The following is a 17,392-nucleotide window of genomic DNA, read 5'->3' on the forward strand; positions in this document are numbered from 1 at the left end:
AGGCGGTGCCCCATGCGCCCTTTCAAGTCTCCGCGCCCCCGGCCCCCGGGCCCCAGTTTGCCGCCCGGGAGGCGGTGGCCCGGCGGCACCGCCCTGACTCCTCCCCCGACCCCTCCCCCTGCCCCTCCCCCGGCCCGTGGCCCGGCTGCCCCGCCGGCGGCGCTCGGGAAATATGAAGAGACGCTGCAGCTGCGGCGGCGGTGGTGGCGGCCAGTGCAGCTCGGAGCGGCGCGCGCTGCGGTGGTGGTGGTGGCGGCGGCGGCGGCGGCGGCGGCGGCGGCCGGGGAGGGACTCAGAGGGCCCGGGTACCGGGAGGCCGGGAGCGGGGACTGGACCGGGCCGGGCGCGCGGGGCCCCGACGGCGCCCAGAGAGCGCGCGCCCCGCAGCCCCCGCGCCGCGCCGCGCCCTCCGGGCATGGGGCGCGCCGCTGCCGCCTGACGCGCGGGGCCTGGGCCGGCCGCCCGTGTCCCCGCGCCGCCGCGCTCGCCTTGCTGGGCGCCGCCGCCTCGTCGCGTCCTCCGGGCTGGAGGCGGGGGCACAGAGCGCGCGCGGCGCCGCGGCCGTTCCGGGGGAGCGGCGTCCCTGGACGGCGGGCGGCTCGGGCGGTCCCGGAGGAGGACTGGAGATGTCCGGTCTGTGCCGCCTCCTGCTCGCGTACCTGTTCCCGGCCCTCCTGCTTCACGGTGAGTCCCTGCGCGGGCGATCGCTCTCCCTGCCCGGGCGACCGCTCTCCCTGCCCGACTCCCGGGAGAGGGGGCTCGCGGGTTCCCCGGCGGCGCCTGGAGCTGGTTTGCCGCTGGAGCTTGCTTTCTGGAAGGGTGCGGAGCTCACACACAGACCCCTTTTAGCTCCTGAATGGATTGCATCAAGTTCCAGGGAAAACTTTGATGCGCTCTTGGGGTTTCAGAGTGCGGACTGTCATGAAATGGTGGGCTTGGCCATCCCGTCTCCAAAGTGTCAAGAGTGCCTGCCAGAGGGGCTCTTGATGTGGTGCAAGCTTTTGTGGGGCTGGAAAGCGAAACCGTGGTCATTTAAGGGGGAAAACAGCCCTCGCGCGGTTCTCTGTGCCCTCGGAGAGGACTAGTGTTTGCTGACGGTGTGGTGGTGGGGCTCTCCCCCAAGTGGACTGGGTGCAGTCTCCAGGGGCAGGGGACTCTGAACAGTCAAGGTGTAATTATGAAAACCGGTCTCCGAAGGTTCTCCGGGCCCGGACACCTTGTTTGCCTTCAGACTCTTGCTTGATGGTTTTGTTTCTGCGCCTCGTGGGCCCCATTTCCTCTGGGGCTCCAGTAAACCCTTAGCCCGACAACATCAACTCTTTCAAAGAGTTCCAGGAATTGCACTGAGAAAAATAAGGCCGATTTTGTGGGAGAGTGGTGTTGATCCTCGCTGCAGGCGGTCGCAGAACACGCTGTGCTGATTGAGAAGTCCTGAGTGAACTTTCCCTAATGGTGGCCACCTGACATTTAAGGGAGCGTCTCCACCCAGAGCGTGGCTCTCCTTCCTCCACACCACCAAGCCTCTCCAACCTCTGCAGGTCAGATGAGCACCCTCAAGGACAGTCAGTTTCTCTCCCTAGAGCTTCAGAATGCATGGATACACTTGTAGCTAGCACCCAGACCAGACTGTGACCCCCATCCCACCCCCCTGGAGCCCCCCACCCTGCATGATCTAGAAAGGCAGGAGCCAGTGAATTCTGGAGCTATGGAAGTGGCTCTTTGCTTTGTAGTCCTGCTTCAGGGCAGACAGCTCCAGGCCCTGCTGAGGTGTCCAGTGGGGCCAGACCTGCCTAATTGCCAAGGTGTGTCTGCCGAGCCCCAGTGATCCCAGACTTTAAAAGTCAGGATGGAAGGCTTGCAGTTCCAGGGCCAAAGAGAGAAGGTATAATTATAGGGTTGCGCTCCTAGGCCCATCTGCTTAGAATTACAGAGCAGTTTTAATCTTTGGCTGAAACATGAAACAAATCAGAGCCAATGAACAGATCAAACAGCAGCTGCCACACACACCAGAAGAAAGAGAGTGAGGGAGATGAAACAGAGAAAATTGTCCCCCTTAAAAAAAAAAAAAATCTGTTGTAATATCTGCAAACAAAAATGACAGGATGGTCAAATGACTTTTACATGAGAAATTACTTGAAAATTGGGCATAAATGGATTTTTTTTTTTTTTTTTGGCATATTGAACTACAGAAGCGGTCCTCATATGCATCGTGGACTGGCTAATTCTGAACGCTTTCTCCCTCCTTTCAGAGAGGGGTGTTGTAATTCTACTTCCTACCCTGCCTGCTAGTCTAAGCTGGAATGGTAACTAATAGTAATAAAAGCCCCAGTATATCCTTGTGAGTGTAGCCCCAAATCTCCCAATTTGAGTCTGTGTTGGCCTGAACTTCTTGGGATTAGAGATTGACCCGGTTGTGGTAGAAGGAGAACCTTGTGATGAGGAAGGAAGGGGTCAGTCTGCACTCTAACCCAAGTGGGAGGGGGGCGCCTCAGACCCGGTGCACGGTGATGAAGAGGATAGAAGAGAAAAAAGGCATTTGCAAATTCTAACTGGATGACATGGATACCCTGAAAAAAATGACCCAATTTCAAAGTGAATCTGCAATGGCAAAATTATTCATGCTGTAGTTGCTCACAGATCCCCTTGGATCTGGCAGGGAGTATTGGACTCTAGCACAAAAAATAAACAGATGGAATGGTGGTTCAACGTATAAATCCTTGGGATTTAAGAAAGGCTTGTCATAATTCGTTAGGATAATGTAAAGCACCAGGAAACAATTGAGTATTCTCCTTTTCCTCCTGATTTTTCCCGATTCATGTAATTTTAACTGAAAATGGGTATTGATCCTCTTAACCCTAGTGAATGGCTTGATGAATGTGTCCTACTCTATAGGAGGTTTTACAAGCATTTAAAAATTCTGTAGCGACAGATGAGCTTAATCGTATATTTCAGTAGTTATGAGTTGAAGGAAATTACCTGAAATCTTCTTAGAATGGCTTAATGGTTTTTTTCCTGATACCTAGGCATCTTATTTTACTAACCCTAGGACATTATTTGTCTGTTTATGGTAGCAATTGTTAGGTAACAACAGATTTTCTGGGGTCTGGAGTGTATTTGTGACAAACTTTAAGTATAGTTTCAGACATCATTTATAGATAGTTACACTAGCAAGTCACATTAATAAGATTAAAAAGTACACGAGGCCTTCAGAAAGATTCTGTGTAAGGATGACATAGAAAAACTATGATGTTTGGCTTCCAGTCTTTGCTCAGTTTGTTAGTTACTTTTATTTTAACTCATTGCAAGTCATAAATCAACCCTATGTCCTACTGGTGAGTAAATTAGGCTCTGGCCAGACTTGGAGCCTGTTGTTTGTTTTTGCTGTTTTTTTAAACTGTAAATGTAGAGCAGGACTCAAGTTCAAAATCTAATGGCATAAAAGTATACACGTCAGTTTTACTTTCCTCTCCTTCCACTTCTGAAAACAATTGAATTTCTTAATCCAAATAAAACCTATTGAATGTCACGGAGGTATGCAGCTGGAAGACGTCCGTTATCACTGTTTTCTTTGCTTAGATGAAAAGCCACAAAAATCATCCGGCTCCAGAAACACAGATTAGCTTGAGGTATTCCAGAATAAGTGGTGCTTTAATGCACAGCAAAGTGCAGACTCCCCTTGCTAATGGAAATATTTGATTTTAAGTTTTAGAACTGATGTTGGGGGAGATGTTCTACCCCCCATGCCATTTAGTTGTGTAGCATTCGTTGACTTTTCTGAAAGGTGAAGGCATTTTTGAGCTATTCTCTTTCATCCAAGGAATTCTAGCAAAATGGAAAAAAAAAAAAGAAAAAAAGAAAGAAAAACTAAATTTTCAAATGTGAGCTTACCCAACAAAACTGGCCAAAACACTTAAATAGGGTAAAATAAGAATCTTTGAAATACCATTTTACTAAAGAAGACAGTTTTTGTAACCAAGAAAACACTGTGTTTCCTGCACCCTCTCTCCCTTGGTCATAAAATGAAATCTTAAGAAGAAATCTGACTCAGTGGTACATAACGAGGAGCAAGGGTCTTAGATGTTAAATATTCTCTTGCAAAATCAATTGACTTGCTTCAAATACGCAGCTAGGCAGATCTATAATAACAATGTTCATTCTTTTTCTCCCCAAACAAGAAGAGAACTAAACCTTAAGTGGATGATATGACTGTGTAATTACATAGTGTTTAGGGACAGACCGATGACAACTTGATATAATCAATTAAAGTGAAGCATAAAACATTTAAGACTCGAAACATGAAAAGCTAGGTTAGTGATTGTATACATCTGCTGAACGCTCACACAGCAGGATGTGTCTTCGATAGACCCCCGCGTGTAGCTTTGAAATGAAGACCCTGCCATCATTGTCCACGCACGCCTTCTTACTGTGTCAAGATTATATGTGTTTGGGTTGTTGTGTAGCTCTGATTTGGGGATAGAATTGTTCTGGGATGTTATGGGATGGGTATCAAGGTCAGAGAAATGATAGGGGAACACCCTAAAATTATTAAGGGTGTTCTGTAAGGGCTTTCCAGTTTCATTCATTCAGCAAGTACATTTATGAGGCCCTACTCTGTGCCAAGTACTGTGTGCTGTGAGGAGGCCCATACTCCCTTTCCTGCAGAACCCCAAAGAATATTGAGGGGTGAGGAAGGAAAGCTTGTTACAAGGCTCCAGAGCTGGGAGGGTGGCATGCTCTGTAGTACTTTCCTTGCTGAGAATCCCACCAAACTGCCCCAAACCTATATATACCCCACGCACACCATACACGTGTGTTTGCGCATGTGCGCACACACACACACACACACACACACACACCACGCACACCTGCACATGCGCACGACTGTGCTGAAGAGCACTGTGCGGCAGCAGCAGTCAGTTACAAATGCAGCATGCAAATTGTGCAGTTGACACAGGATGTCAACCCCAGTGTCTAACCTGGAGACTGTGGCATTAGAAGAAAATGACATAGACAATTACCTCATTTGCAGCTACGGTTGAATGGAGCCAGGAATTTGAAATCTTGACTTTATTATATTTCTCATAAAGGGAAAAATAGTTTTAGATAAAAAGGTTTAAAGATTGGTAAGAGCAGCTCTTTCAGCTTTTATCTCAAAAAACAATTTGGAAATAAAAATAAGAGCTTGGTAGGCATAGCTACTCACATGGTAGTAAAATCCAGTTTGTCTGCAACACATACAGGCTTTTATTCCAAAGCATGAAAAGCTGTGCTGGAGTTTATCTAGCAGAATCCATGGTAAAGCATACATTTACAGTAATGACTGCTTATTTAATTGGGCAGGGCAATTTCATGGCTAAGTAATTACCTGCATTTAATCTAATCAGTCACATTTTATCTGCTTTGGGTTTTTACATATCCCACCAGTTCTAACTTGAGAATACTTTCTCACTCTGATTATCCAAGTGATACATGTCACATTATTTAAAAGAAAGGCATGCAAAGTGAACGAGAAAAGAATCACTCAGAACCCCCTCCTCAGAGACAACCATTGTTAATATTTTTCCATATGCTTATTTAGCCTTTAAAAAGTTTCTTTAAAGGATTGCTCTACATGTTATAGAGACTGTCCTGATCAAAGATTAGTTTAAGTCCCAAGTATGCTTGAAAATCATTTCCTTCCCCACTAATTTTACATTTTATTACATAAAATAGTGTGGAGCTTTTGCTTCTCCATCTCGATTGGCAGGTGAGAAACTCTGGAATGTATCTAAATAACTCAAATTTTTTAAAATGTTATTGAAAAATTGGGGATTTGGATATGGGGTATATTTTTCTTCTATTTCACATTTCCTTTCATTTAAAAACAATGGCCTACACGTGAGGGAGAACCTCACAGATATTCAGCTATTTGGTAAATGAATGAATGTTGACTTTCAAACATTCAGGTAGTCATTGCTCACCGGTTCCCTGTTCCCCCATCTTTCATTCTTCTGTTTAGTCCCTCCCTGTCCCTGGACTGGCTACTTTCTGAAAACACCCTGGATTTAGGAACAAGCTTTGCTGGGGATGACCACAGCAAAACTAATATGTTCATTCCCTTTGAGAGCTATACTAAGGACTGCTTTCTGAATGCAAACCGGTGACTTCAGTGGTGTCAGTGGTCACCGGTCACACAGGCTTTGTATTTGGGGTATCAGTCTCTGCCTAAATGGTCAACCCTATGCTTCCTTTCATTTTGGGAAATCTGGGGCTTTTTATCGATGTCCCTGAGAGTTTTCAGTCTCTGAACAGTAGACTATGACAATTATGATAGTGCTTGAGGTCTTTCTGCAGTCATTTTGGATTACTGTTACAGAGTGATTTATTCCCTGGGAGTAAATCACTCGTGCACACACACGCACACACATGCAGGCATGTGAGTCAGCCTTCCAGAGCTCCGGGATCTCATTTAGTTCTCTATAAGTGGTAACCTGTAAAATAATACCCTAAAGCCTTCAGGAATTTTTTTTTTCTCAGTAGGTGAATAATTTTCTTCCAGAGTCTACTATTCTCTCCCACACTTACTTGAAAGAAATACTCACTTGTCATCATAATTTTATCTGAGCCCAGGCCCTAAGACCCCCAGTCTTGGAGACCATTTTATGGGGAAGTCTTTTTCCTGATTGAGAGCTCTGCTGGACAGGGTACAGGGCTATGGAGAGCTTCCCGCTTAGTCGGTATCATGGACTGGCAATTTATAGAATACTGCACATTTAAAAGTGGTTCCCTGCTTCTAACTTTCTAAACCTAGGTAGTAACTGGCATTCGAGAATGAAATAGCCTGTGCATAAAGTAAATTGTTCATTGTCACACGAACTTTACGTATTATTATCGTTGTTATAATTTTTACTTTTATCCAAGTAGTAAGCACATATGGTATTATCTGCCCAAAGCCACCTTGAAGACCAAATTCACAGTCACTTTCTAACTGGATGGTGGTTGTTTTTTAATCCTTTGAGTTATTTTTTCCCCTTATTAAGCAAAATCTTAATTAAAGAACCCAATTAATTTATCTTCTCAGTTAACCAAAATATCTAGAACCCTCAGTTGACCCGTATGTTGACATGATTTGTGCCTGCACTCCCCCACACAGACTTCATCACTCTGGTCTTCTAAGAAAAAAAAAAAAAGAAGAACACTTCATGGCTTAAACAGGGCTGTTACCTGTTTGGTCCCGCATTTCTGATTCCGGCACCGATGTTCCTCATAGTGAGTCACTTTGAGAATCTGAATCATCAAAGATCGACCATAAATGTCAACTGCATTCAACATAAAATGGCAGAATTTTCAGCAACCAGCTCTTGTGATTAGCCACACTTTCAGTTATATACGTAGTCCAATTAAATGGGGGTTTTAAAAAGTTATTATCTATAACAAGCAGATTTATTATAAATAATAGACAGCAGCTATTCTAATAGTTGCCACCCCTGAGTACTGCATTGCTAAGTACCGGGATGGCGGATTTACACAATTTAAGATCAGGACATACGGGACATATAAATTAGGACACGTAGGACATAAAAGTATTTTGCACAAGTCTTTTTAGATGCAGTGCTAAATTAGTATTCATTCCTACTTTTCTCTCTCCCTCTCTTCCCTACTCTTTCCTTTCTTTGTCTATAACTTCTTATCTACCTTCCCCACAACATGCAAAAAGATGGTCAGGACAAAAAACTCAAGAGACTACAAAAGAGATGTACTGCTGTTTGTCTAGAGTGCTTCCCATCTCTTATCTTTCTCATTTAGTCAGGCAAAAATGCTATGCTGAGCCATCGTCACAGAAGCTTCAGAATGGATCTTCCTGTTTCCCATCTGTTACCATACCTCCGAAATTGGGAAAAGTGATCTTCCCAAAATGGAATTCCTGTTGTGCTAGTACCCTGGTGACATCTTTCGTGGTTTCTCTTCACCTTTCCAGTGAAGGGCGCGCTCTGTCTGCTATGTGGCACTCTTGATCATGGGCCTGCCTCTCTCCTTCTGCACCTCTATTGTGGGCTACCCCGTGGGGCCCGCTCCCTGAGCCCAGCCCCAGTTCCTCCTACGTGAACCCCTCCTCTCCACCACTTTATATCTGGATATGCTGTATACTCTGCCCAGACCACTTCCATTCAGCATTCAAGGTACGGTCGCCCCTCTATGAACCTTCCAAGGATGAATTCAGAGCCTGTTCTCTCTGTCCTACGAGTCCCTCTACAAGCCTACTTGGGGTCTGGTTTCTGGTCCAACTGAGACTCCCTCAGTCCATAATGTTTACAGCTTCCATGTCTAGAACAGAGCCTGGCTCTTCAGAACCTTTCTGATGGTTAGAATGAATGAGTTGCTAGTTTCAGTCCCAAATTGGAATTGACTTATTCTGAGCGACACAGTGAACACCGGGGTCCTTGGGTTGACCAGAAGTCCTTGGAGGGCACTCCATGGGCGATCTTAAGATGGAAGTCTGGGGGATAAGGAAAGCTGTTAACCTTGACCTCTCCTACAGCTAGACTTGGCGCTTCAAATGGCCTTTTAATTCTAAAAGGCATTTCATAGAAGTAGCACTCATGAGAAGGCCAACCAGAATTTCCATGCCAGAAAAACTAAATAAATATTGGAGACCACTCTTGGCAGTTGACTGTAGACCTAAGAGACAAGTTTCTCTGACTGTACAGCAGCCCCGGCTTTCACATGACCCATTTAATTTTGTTCCCACCAAGGTGATGGGTACTGGAAGGGCAAAGATAGAAAGGGAACCAATCCCATTTTTTTTTCTACCTTAAAAATACAATATCAGGGGGTGCCTGGGTGGTCAGAGGGTTAAAGCCTCTGCCTTCGGCTAGGGTCATGATCTCAGGGTCCTGGGATCGAGTCCCGCATCAGGCTCTCTGCTCAGTGGGGAGCCTGCTTCCCTTCCTCTCTCTTTCTCTGCCTGCTATGATCTCTGTCAGATAAATAAAGTCTTAAAAAAAATAATACAGTATCAGCCTCAAGTATGAACCCTAACTCACTGTATGCTGAAGAGCTATGCTAACTGTAGAATTCTACCCGGCTATTTATGCTGCCGCTTTTCTGCAGTGACAATCTTGCTGTGTCTGTGACCTTTGGTCTGTGACCATAAGAGCAATAGCCAAGTGCAGAGTTGTCCCTAGAAACCCGAGTGACGTATGATCTTGTGCCTGCTTTCGAATGATCGGCGTATTGGTGGTTCTGGGATTTTATTTCTTCCACCCCTGGTTAAAAAGCATCCCTGTAGTTCCCTTCCTTTGTGACTGGCCTTAGGAACGGCCCATGCATATTCTGACCACCACTCCCTCTTCCTCTGACTTTGAACTCCCAGCTTCCTTCCCAGAAACCCCCTTCATCATCCCCACCCTTGTTCTTTGACATTCAGGCCAATGAGCCCTTAAGAGCCTCAAGGTCGGAAAAAACTTATCTCCATTCTTCTTCATGCTTCCGGCTCCTAAAATATACAAAGAGTGAATAGGTATTTGTTAAACTGAGCCACAGAGCCCAGCGCTTTGGGTCCCGCCTCTTCTGCACAGGGGTCACCAGTTAACTTGGTCGCGGAGCCCTGTGTCTTTTTTTACTCTGAGCTCTCTGGCCTTCCCAGCGCTCAGAGGGAGCTTGGCTGTGGCTGACTTTTACCGTTATTTTAACTCTACTGTTAGTTAGGAAGGACTTTTTGAGGGTGGTCTAAAAGCCTAATCATTATGGAAAATAATAACACATTTCATGAGAACTATGTCTGCGCTCAGGAAGACAGTCTCCGCAAATCCTGAAAACCAATCCTGAGAGACCGGTAATGTTATCCCCTCTTCACAGATGAGTAGACGGAAGCTTGGAGGTTAAGTTGTTTGTTTCAGGTAACCAAGTTAATGGTGTGTTTCATTGATTGGAAGACCCACCTTTTTTTTTTTCCCCTATTTTAAGATCTCTGCAGTGGAAGTGCATCTGAGGGCTGAGGGGGGTCCCAGTCCACGTTAGCTTGCAGGCAGCAGTCATGGGGGGGGTTGCTGCAGGCTGGGCTTGTGTGAATCTGGACACAGCAGCTCACACTGTCATCACATCACTTCCTTTATGTGGCCCCTAGTTACTCCCCATCTATGGACTAGTTGCAAATAGGTCAGTTTTGAAAATAGAGTCGATGTCTGAATCACGCGTGCTTGGCTATTTTCTCCATAAGTCACTTAATAAATTTCACCCTTCAAAACCAGCATGGCCTTGGAGCAGAGCAGTGGGGGGCAAGTTTGACCTCAGTGAGGCAGATACTTACATTGCAACCGTCAATTACGTAGAAAGGAAGATACCCACCAAAAGATGAGGCCCTGTTCCTGTTTTGCTGTTGAGATATGTGCAAAGCAAACCCATTACCTGTCGCACAAGAAGCGTTGCAACGGAAGGCAAAAAATGTTGTCAGATGTCTCTGAACAGAGCAATGTCAGAGAAGTAGGGTGCTGCTGTGCAGGATTCAGGGGGATTTTGAGACCCTCGTGCAGACATCATTGAACGGCAAGTGTTTTTGTCACTGGTTGTAAAATAATAATGCATCTTAATAATCCTTGAAGTCTTGGATTCGGGGAAATTTTTTAAGTGGCTGATCTAGTTTCAGACTCAGGCAGCCTAGCTCCAGAATCTTCGCCCATATCCACTCTCCTTCCTGCTTTTATCATCTTTACGGGAAAGCAGTTGCAGGGTGTAAAGGGGTTTACAAATCAATTTTTTAGAACATAGCATGGTCGATAGGGAGATGATGATGGTTCTTTGCCGCACGTTCGGTGTCCCATTTAAAGCAGCATCTTCCCCAGCTCCCAGTGCTTCATGACTTGAATTCAAATCTGTTTTAAGTTAGCCACATCGTAATTGAGCACACAGATGGTTGAGCCACCATACAGCGAGCTGTCCTATCCTTCATTTCTTGATTGCCTAAAGGGGAATTCAGGAACTGCTTCCCATCTTCAAGATAATTACAACTCTTGGGATCCATAGAGGTCCCTAGTAACCCCCTCTTCCTCCTCTAGTTCAAAGCCAACAGAGAGATCAGCAGAGGTCTCAGACAAATGGGGGTGAAAACATGAGAACTGTGATAATACTCAGTCAGAAATCACAGTATCGGGGCACCTGGGTGGCTCAGTGGATTAAGCCTCTGCCTTCGGCTCTCATGATCTCCGGGGTCCTGGGATGGAACTTTGTATCAGGCTCCCTACTCAGCGGGGAGCCTGCTTCCCCCACCCCCACCCCCACCTGTCTCTTTGCCTACTTGTGATCTCTATCAAATAAATAAAATCTTTAAAAAAATGAAAGAAATCGCAGTATCGACAGATGTCCATGGTGGGATTGCTAACAGTTCACCCCGGAATTTCTCAGCCATTCTACCTTGTGCCACAGCCAGATAGCCAACGGGTCCGGGTGCCTACTCCATGGCCCGGCAGACACTAATAAAATGCACGTGCAGTTGGCCCTTGAACAACACAGCTTTGACCTGCGTGGGTCCATTTACATGTGGCTTTTTTTTCCGATGAAGACAGTACAGTACTGTATGTGTATTTTCTGTTCTTGATAACATTTTCTTTTCTCTAGCTTACTTTACTATAAGAATACAGTATATAACACATAGAACATGGTCTTCAAGGATGAACTGTGTTTTGAAAAGAGGCCGTGCGGCAGATGGAAAAAGACGAATGGTGTAGTTACGCACACCTGTTCCCGTCGTGCACACAGCTTCAGAGGGTTGGGGAGAGAACTCCCAGAAATGTCGTTCTGCTGTCCTCCATGCAAGCAGGGGCCACTGGTAGGAAGGGCCTCGTTGAACCTCCAGGAGCCCATGAGCACCAACAACGCCAGACGTGGATTTCAGGGTTTTAATGTTTCTCACATATTCTTGCTGGGGTCCGAATCTCTGGGTTGGGCTCAGCAGGGTTGGTGATGAAGTTGCATTTCATTGGTACGCAGCACCGTTCACTCCTTTCGAATCTCTTTTCACTCTTTTTAAATTAGTTGAATCATACTTATGGGTGTCTCTCCCTCATTCGTTGCCTTTTGCTTCACTTAAGATCCATGGGAACAATTCAAAGTCTCTGCTCTAGTCCAAGGTCAGCATTCTGCTCAGAGGAAGAGCCCAGAGTTCCCACGTGTCTTCTCAGTACCAAAGACTTCCAACAGAAGATTAGTTCAGCCCTCTCAGTTATGGCCAATATCTGAATATTTTCTAAATATCTGAATGTTATCAGCATGTGGTCTGTGTTTCTCCTGTAGATTTTCACCCTGTTGCTCTGAGTCACCATGTTCTGGGTCTAACTTTTCATTTTTCAACGACCCCTCTCAAGCCCTGGTTTCTCTATGAAGTTATTTAGATGTTCATTACAAAGTATATAATTGCCTCTTCCTAGTACAATTCTGAGGGGTGCCTTTTATTTATTTTGTGTACATTTTTATTTTGCTTTTGTCTATTTGTCAGGGGCTTTTTGTTTTGGGTCTTTTTTTCTTTTTTGGTTAACAAGGTGCTGAATACTTAGTAGGTAGTAAAGACCTATTAATGTGTTAATTACTTCAGGAGTAATTAACAGCAGAAGTCAGTGAATCTCCTTTGAGAAGGAAAGGAAAGGGAGAGTAGGCTTTCAGATTGTAACTCAGCTGGCCATGCCTTCCTCCCGAACAGGGGCTGGTGGCTATTTTGCATTCCTTTAAGTGTCTGCCAACCTAAACTGCTTATACTGAAGATGACCTGAGTCAGAATATTCCTTTACCTGTGGAAAATAAAAATGTCGTCTTCTTGGAGTTATTCTTAATTTAGAACCCTGTATTTAGCACTGCCTTTCTGGGTGTGAGGGGCTGGAGTGGGAAGGTAATTGGGGAAAAATGTCCCCCACTGAAGGGGGGTAGATGACTTACGCCCCACTGATGGGCAGCCCTGTAGAAGGTGTCTATCCAGAGACAGAGAGAACCAGAAGATGCCCGGCTTGCGGGGAGCCGCTGGGAGCCGAGCCAGGGAACAGATGTCAGTTAGGAGCCCTCTGAGTTATTCCTGGGCCTTTTTCCGCTCCATCAGAATTCCCCTTCCACTGAGGCTGGTCTCCACGCTCTTGCCCCTCCTCACCTTAATGTGTCACCGCACAAGACCACCCTTCCTGCCAACCCCTTTCTTACGCCTCCGTTGAGTGGCTTTGGAACATATTCATTTCTCTCTTCAGCCCCTGTTACATTCATTTGTCTGCACTGTAAGCTGCTCCCTTAGATGCACCGTTTTATGTGCCTTTGCAGAGAGGCACAGGTTTGAGCTCAGCCTTTGCCAGGAACTGGCCAAGAGATCTCCCAGGAGTCCGCGTTGTCTCCCTGGGCCTCGGTTTTCCTGGCTCTCCCACCTGGGAAATACATCGCCCTTTGAGATGTGAACTCCAGGAGAGCAGAGGCAGTGATCAACCTGGTGGGGTAGGAGTGCATTTCCTACTTGCAGTGATTTCTTTTTAAATCATTTTTTAAAAGATTTTATTTATTTATTTGAGAGAGAGATACAGAGAAAGAGCAGGAGCAGCGAGTAGCCCGAGATCATGACCTGAGCGAAAGGCAGACACTTGGCCCACTGAGCCACCCAGGCGCCCCCGCCATTTGTGGCAATGACTTGTCAAGGAGGCCGTTTCTCAGCCTGACTCCTGTGTGCTGCGAGATCTCCCTTCAGCAAACTTCCACTTTTTTTTTTTTCAGGGCTGGGAGAGGGCTCTGCTCTCCTTCATCCAGACAGCAGATCCTATCCCCGGTCCGTAGAGAAAAGTGCCTGGAGGGCTTTCAAGGAATCGCAGTGCCATCACATGCTCAAACATCTCCACAATGGCGCCAGGATCACCGTGCAGATGCCGCCAGCGATCGAGGGCCACTGGGTGTCCACTGGGTAAGAGGGTCGGGGCTGGACCAAGGCGGGGAAGGTGGAGGGTCGGGGTGGACCAGAGAGCACACATCTGTGGAAGGCCTTCCTCGGGGCTTCTCAGATGCCCAGAGACGGTATCCTATCTGTAATGGTGCATGTGTTATCTAAGTTCTAATTAAAAACCAAGCAACACTTTGAGATTCCAGTGGGTAAAGCATGGAGCTCAGGACTTTAGAAAGGTTAGCCAAAGCAGAGATGATGCTTACCACTGTTAACCCCAGGCTGTGAGTGAATGGGTCCTTGTTTACAGAAAGCTCCTGTATGAAAAGAAACCATTAGCAAGTGAAATTAGGAGTCTGTGTTTCACCAACGCTGAAACATGACTTGCAAGCTTCTGAGGGTCTAAATATTCTAGCCATATTCTGGTAATTTAATATATGGCTTCAGGGTTCTAAGAGTACGTGGAGAGGTACTCAGGCTACCTCTACCATACAGGGCGTAGTTCTTGGACTCTCCCAGGCTACAGAGCTGAGATTTATCCCAGTTTGAGCTCTGGCTTATCTTCCATTAGAGCTTTTAAAAATAGCCTAGAGGCAGACCTGCAGTTTTTCCCCTACCCATTAAATTGTTGAGAATTAACAAGGCTCACTCTGGGATCTGATCACTTCTCCCTAGCAGCCTCCCGGGTACCCTGGGGAGGGATCAAATGCACACAGAGAAGAGAAAAAAAGGAATTTTTATAAGATGATGAAGACCCAGAGGTGTTACCCCCCCCAAGGAGGGGGTTTCTTAAAATAACTGCATGATAAATATTTGCACAATCTTAATGTGATGTACTTTTAAAGAATTTATCATCTTATTCAAACACCTATTTATTGAGTGTACAAATATTTACGGTGTGCCCAGCACCATTCTAGATTTTGTGCTTCTAGCAGTGAACAAAACAAGACACAATCCCTGTCTTCAGGAATTTTACAAATAAACATACAAAGAAGTACTATGAAGAGGGAAAAAAACAACAGGTGCTAAAGGAGGATACCAGGGGCCTTATTTTAGGACAGGGGTGGGGTCAGGAAAGGCTACCAGAGGAAAGGACACTTGAGCTGGGATGTCCTTAGCTGTGCAAAGACCCAGGGAAGAGGTTTCCATCTGGAAGTACTAGCAAAGACTGGGTTGGAGAAGCAACTGACCAGGAGTCCTTGTAGCAGGGGAGTAGTAAATCCCGGTGGAGGGACTGGGGCGGGAACGGTGAGGCAGGGCAGCTCCAGATGAGGCTGCTGGGGAGGGCAGGGACAACTCCAGAGCAGATCTGGCCTGATTGGGGTTAGAACTGGACGGTCATTGAGGAGTTCGCAGCATGGACCATGCTTAAGACACGATCCAGCTTTCACATGAGGCACTCTGGCTGCAGTGTGGCAAATGGATAGTAGAAAAAGTGAGAGGAGGATGACCAATTAAAAGATGGTTGTAACAGGTGCATCTAGAGATGACAACATGTAGGTGAGGGCGTGGCAGGCCAGTGCAGTGCCTGAGGACTTGAGATACGTTGAGCCCTGAGGCCAGGCAGCACACCTTCAGGGCCCTTACGAACAGACCGCAATTACGGCCCTCGCTGGACAGGGCCTCCTTTACAGTGGGGAGGACCTTTGCAGCCCCTCTCGTGCCTTCTCTGCAGAATGCTGGGCTCACAGTTCCACCGAGTGCCTTCTGAGCATGCACCCTCCCGGACTTATGACGACAGCCTTTCCCAGAAGCAGGTGTCTGCTTGGAGTGATGTTTACCTTTCAGCAGTGTGTTAACTGAAAAATGGAAGTGTTTAGCAGTTTTGAGAATAACAGGTCTTTGGGATTTCAGCTCAAACCATGCTGAGTCTGCTCAAACCATAATTTCTATAAATAATGCATAGTAAATATATATGTAATATACTATATGTATATTACTGAGTTCTGATATTATATCATTATATTTTATATATGTGTGTGTATATATATATATCTATAGATATATATATATCACAGACTCGAGCAGAGTTATAAGGCCAAACCTGATGGATGTAAGTCATGATGTAACTGAGATTCTGATCTACTGGAGAGTTCCAGAGGTTGGATTCTGTGGTGGGTATGTTGGAAGAAGCCCGCCAGCGCTTCCCTGGTATGGGCTGGGCTGCAGCCATAGGAACGGGCCTCATGTAGGGCAGTGATCAGTTTCTGCTGGCCATATGTGCCCTGTAGACCTAATCCATGTATTTCTGGCCAACGAACCTAGCATTGATCTAAGGCCACAGCAGAAAACCACTTTGTCATTGCCATTTTGTCAATCAGCACAAACAAAGGGAACCCTTAGTTCTGTTCCGTTAGCTTTGCTTTCACTAATGGACCCTTTTCCCCAGTAGAGGGAAAATTCATTTTCATGAGATGAGAGGGTGAATTTCCACTTGCCCCTAAGAGACTTCTCCCCAGACTAGACTCCATGGCAGAACGACAGACATTCAGCACCCGCCCGCTCTAGACAAGGACCATAAAGAGTATCAACTCTTTTTGAGCTGGCATAAGGAGCCTTCCTTCATAGGCCAGCACCATTCTCTTCCCGCTTTCCACAGGAAAGACCCTTCTCTGAAATCAGGCCCCCAGGGAGGAGTGAGAATGGCCGGTTTGGGCTCTGGTGGCTTGTTCCTACAATGAATAAAGACTGTGGTATAGAGAGATTAGGAACACTGCTTGGAGCCAGACTGCCTGGATTCATGGTCTGGTTTTTCTCCTGGTTACATGGCCTGGGGGCACTTTCCCTAATCTCAGGCCTTGGTTTCTGCACTGTGCAATGGAAACGATACCTCCTTTAGCCCTAGGTCGTTGTGAGGAGTCAATACATGGGTGTCTGTGAAGGCACAGAACAGTGCCTGTGACCCTGGTTTCTTGACACTGTAGCGAATCTTGCCCCTCAGTGCCTTTGGGATTGAACACGTCTTTCCTCCCTTTTCCTCCTGCAGCTGTGAAGTGAGGTCGGGCCCAGAGTTCATCACAAGGTCCTACAGATTCTACCACAATAACACCTTCAAGGCCTACCAGTTCTACTATGGCGGCAACCGGTGCACCAGCCCCACCTACACCCTGGTCATCCGGGGCAAGGTCCGCCTGCGCCAGGCCTCCTGGATCATCCGCGGGGGCACCGAGGCCGACTACCAGCTGCACAACGTGCAGGTCGTCTGCCACACGGAGGCTGTCGCCGAGAGGCTCAGCCAGCTGGTGAACCGCACATGCCCGGGTTTCGTGCCCCCCGGGAGCCCCTGGGTGCGGGACGTGCCCTACGACCTGTGGCGGGAAGAGAACGGCTGCGAGTGCACCAAGGCCGTGAACTTCGCCATGCACGAACTGCAGCTGATCCGGGTGGAGAAGCAATATCTGCAGCACAACTTGGACCGCCTGGTGGAGGAGCTCTTCCTCGGAGACATCCACACGGACGCCTCGCAGAGGACGTTCTACCGGCCGTCCAGCTACCAGCCCCCCCTGCAGAACGCCAAGG

At 46.9% G+C, this 17,392-nt stretch overlaps 1 protein-coding gene across 1 annotated transcript in view; it reads left to right on the top strand.

Moving 5' to 3' along the window:
• The first annotated feature begins 507 nt into the window (after positions 1 to 507).
• APCDD1 (APC down-regulated 1) overlaps positions 508 to 17,392 on the top strand; it is a 32,760-nt gene continuing 15,875 nt past the window's right edge. Inside the window, exons 1-3 of the mRNA XM_082697365.1 lie at positions 508 to 684; positions 13,714 to 13,897; positions 16,860 to 17,391. Of these exons, the coding sequence (XP_082553491.1) occupies positions 627 to 684; positions 13,714 to 13,897; positions 16,860 to 17,391 (774 nt within the window). The 5' untranslated portion in view covers positions 508 to 626. The remainder of the gene's footprint in view (positions 685 to 13,713; positions 13,898 to 16,859; position 17,392) is intronic.

The sequence above is a fragment of the Mustela nivalis genome, assembly GCF_964662115.1.
Source record: "Mustela nivalis genome assembly, chromosome: 14".
NCBI lineage: Eukaryota > Metazoa > Chordata > Mammalia > Carnivora > Mustelidae > Mustela > Mustela nivalis.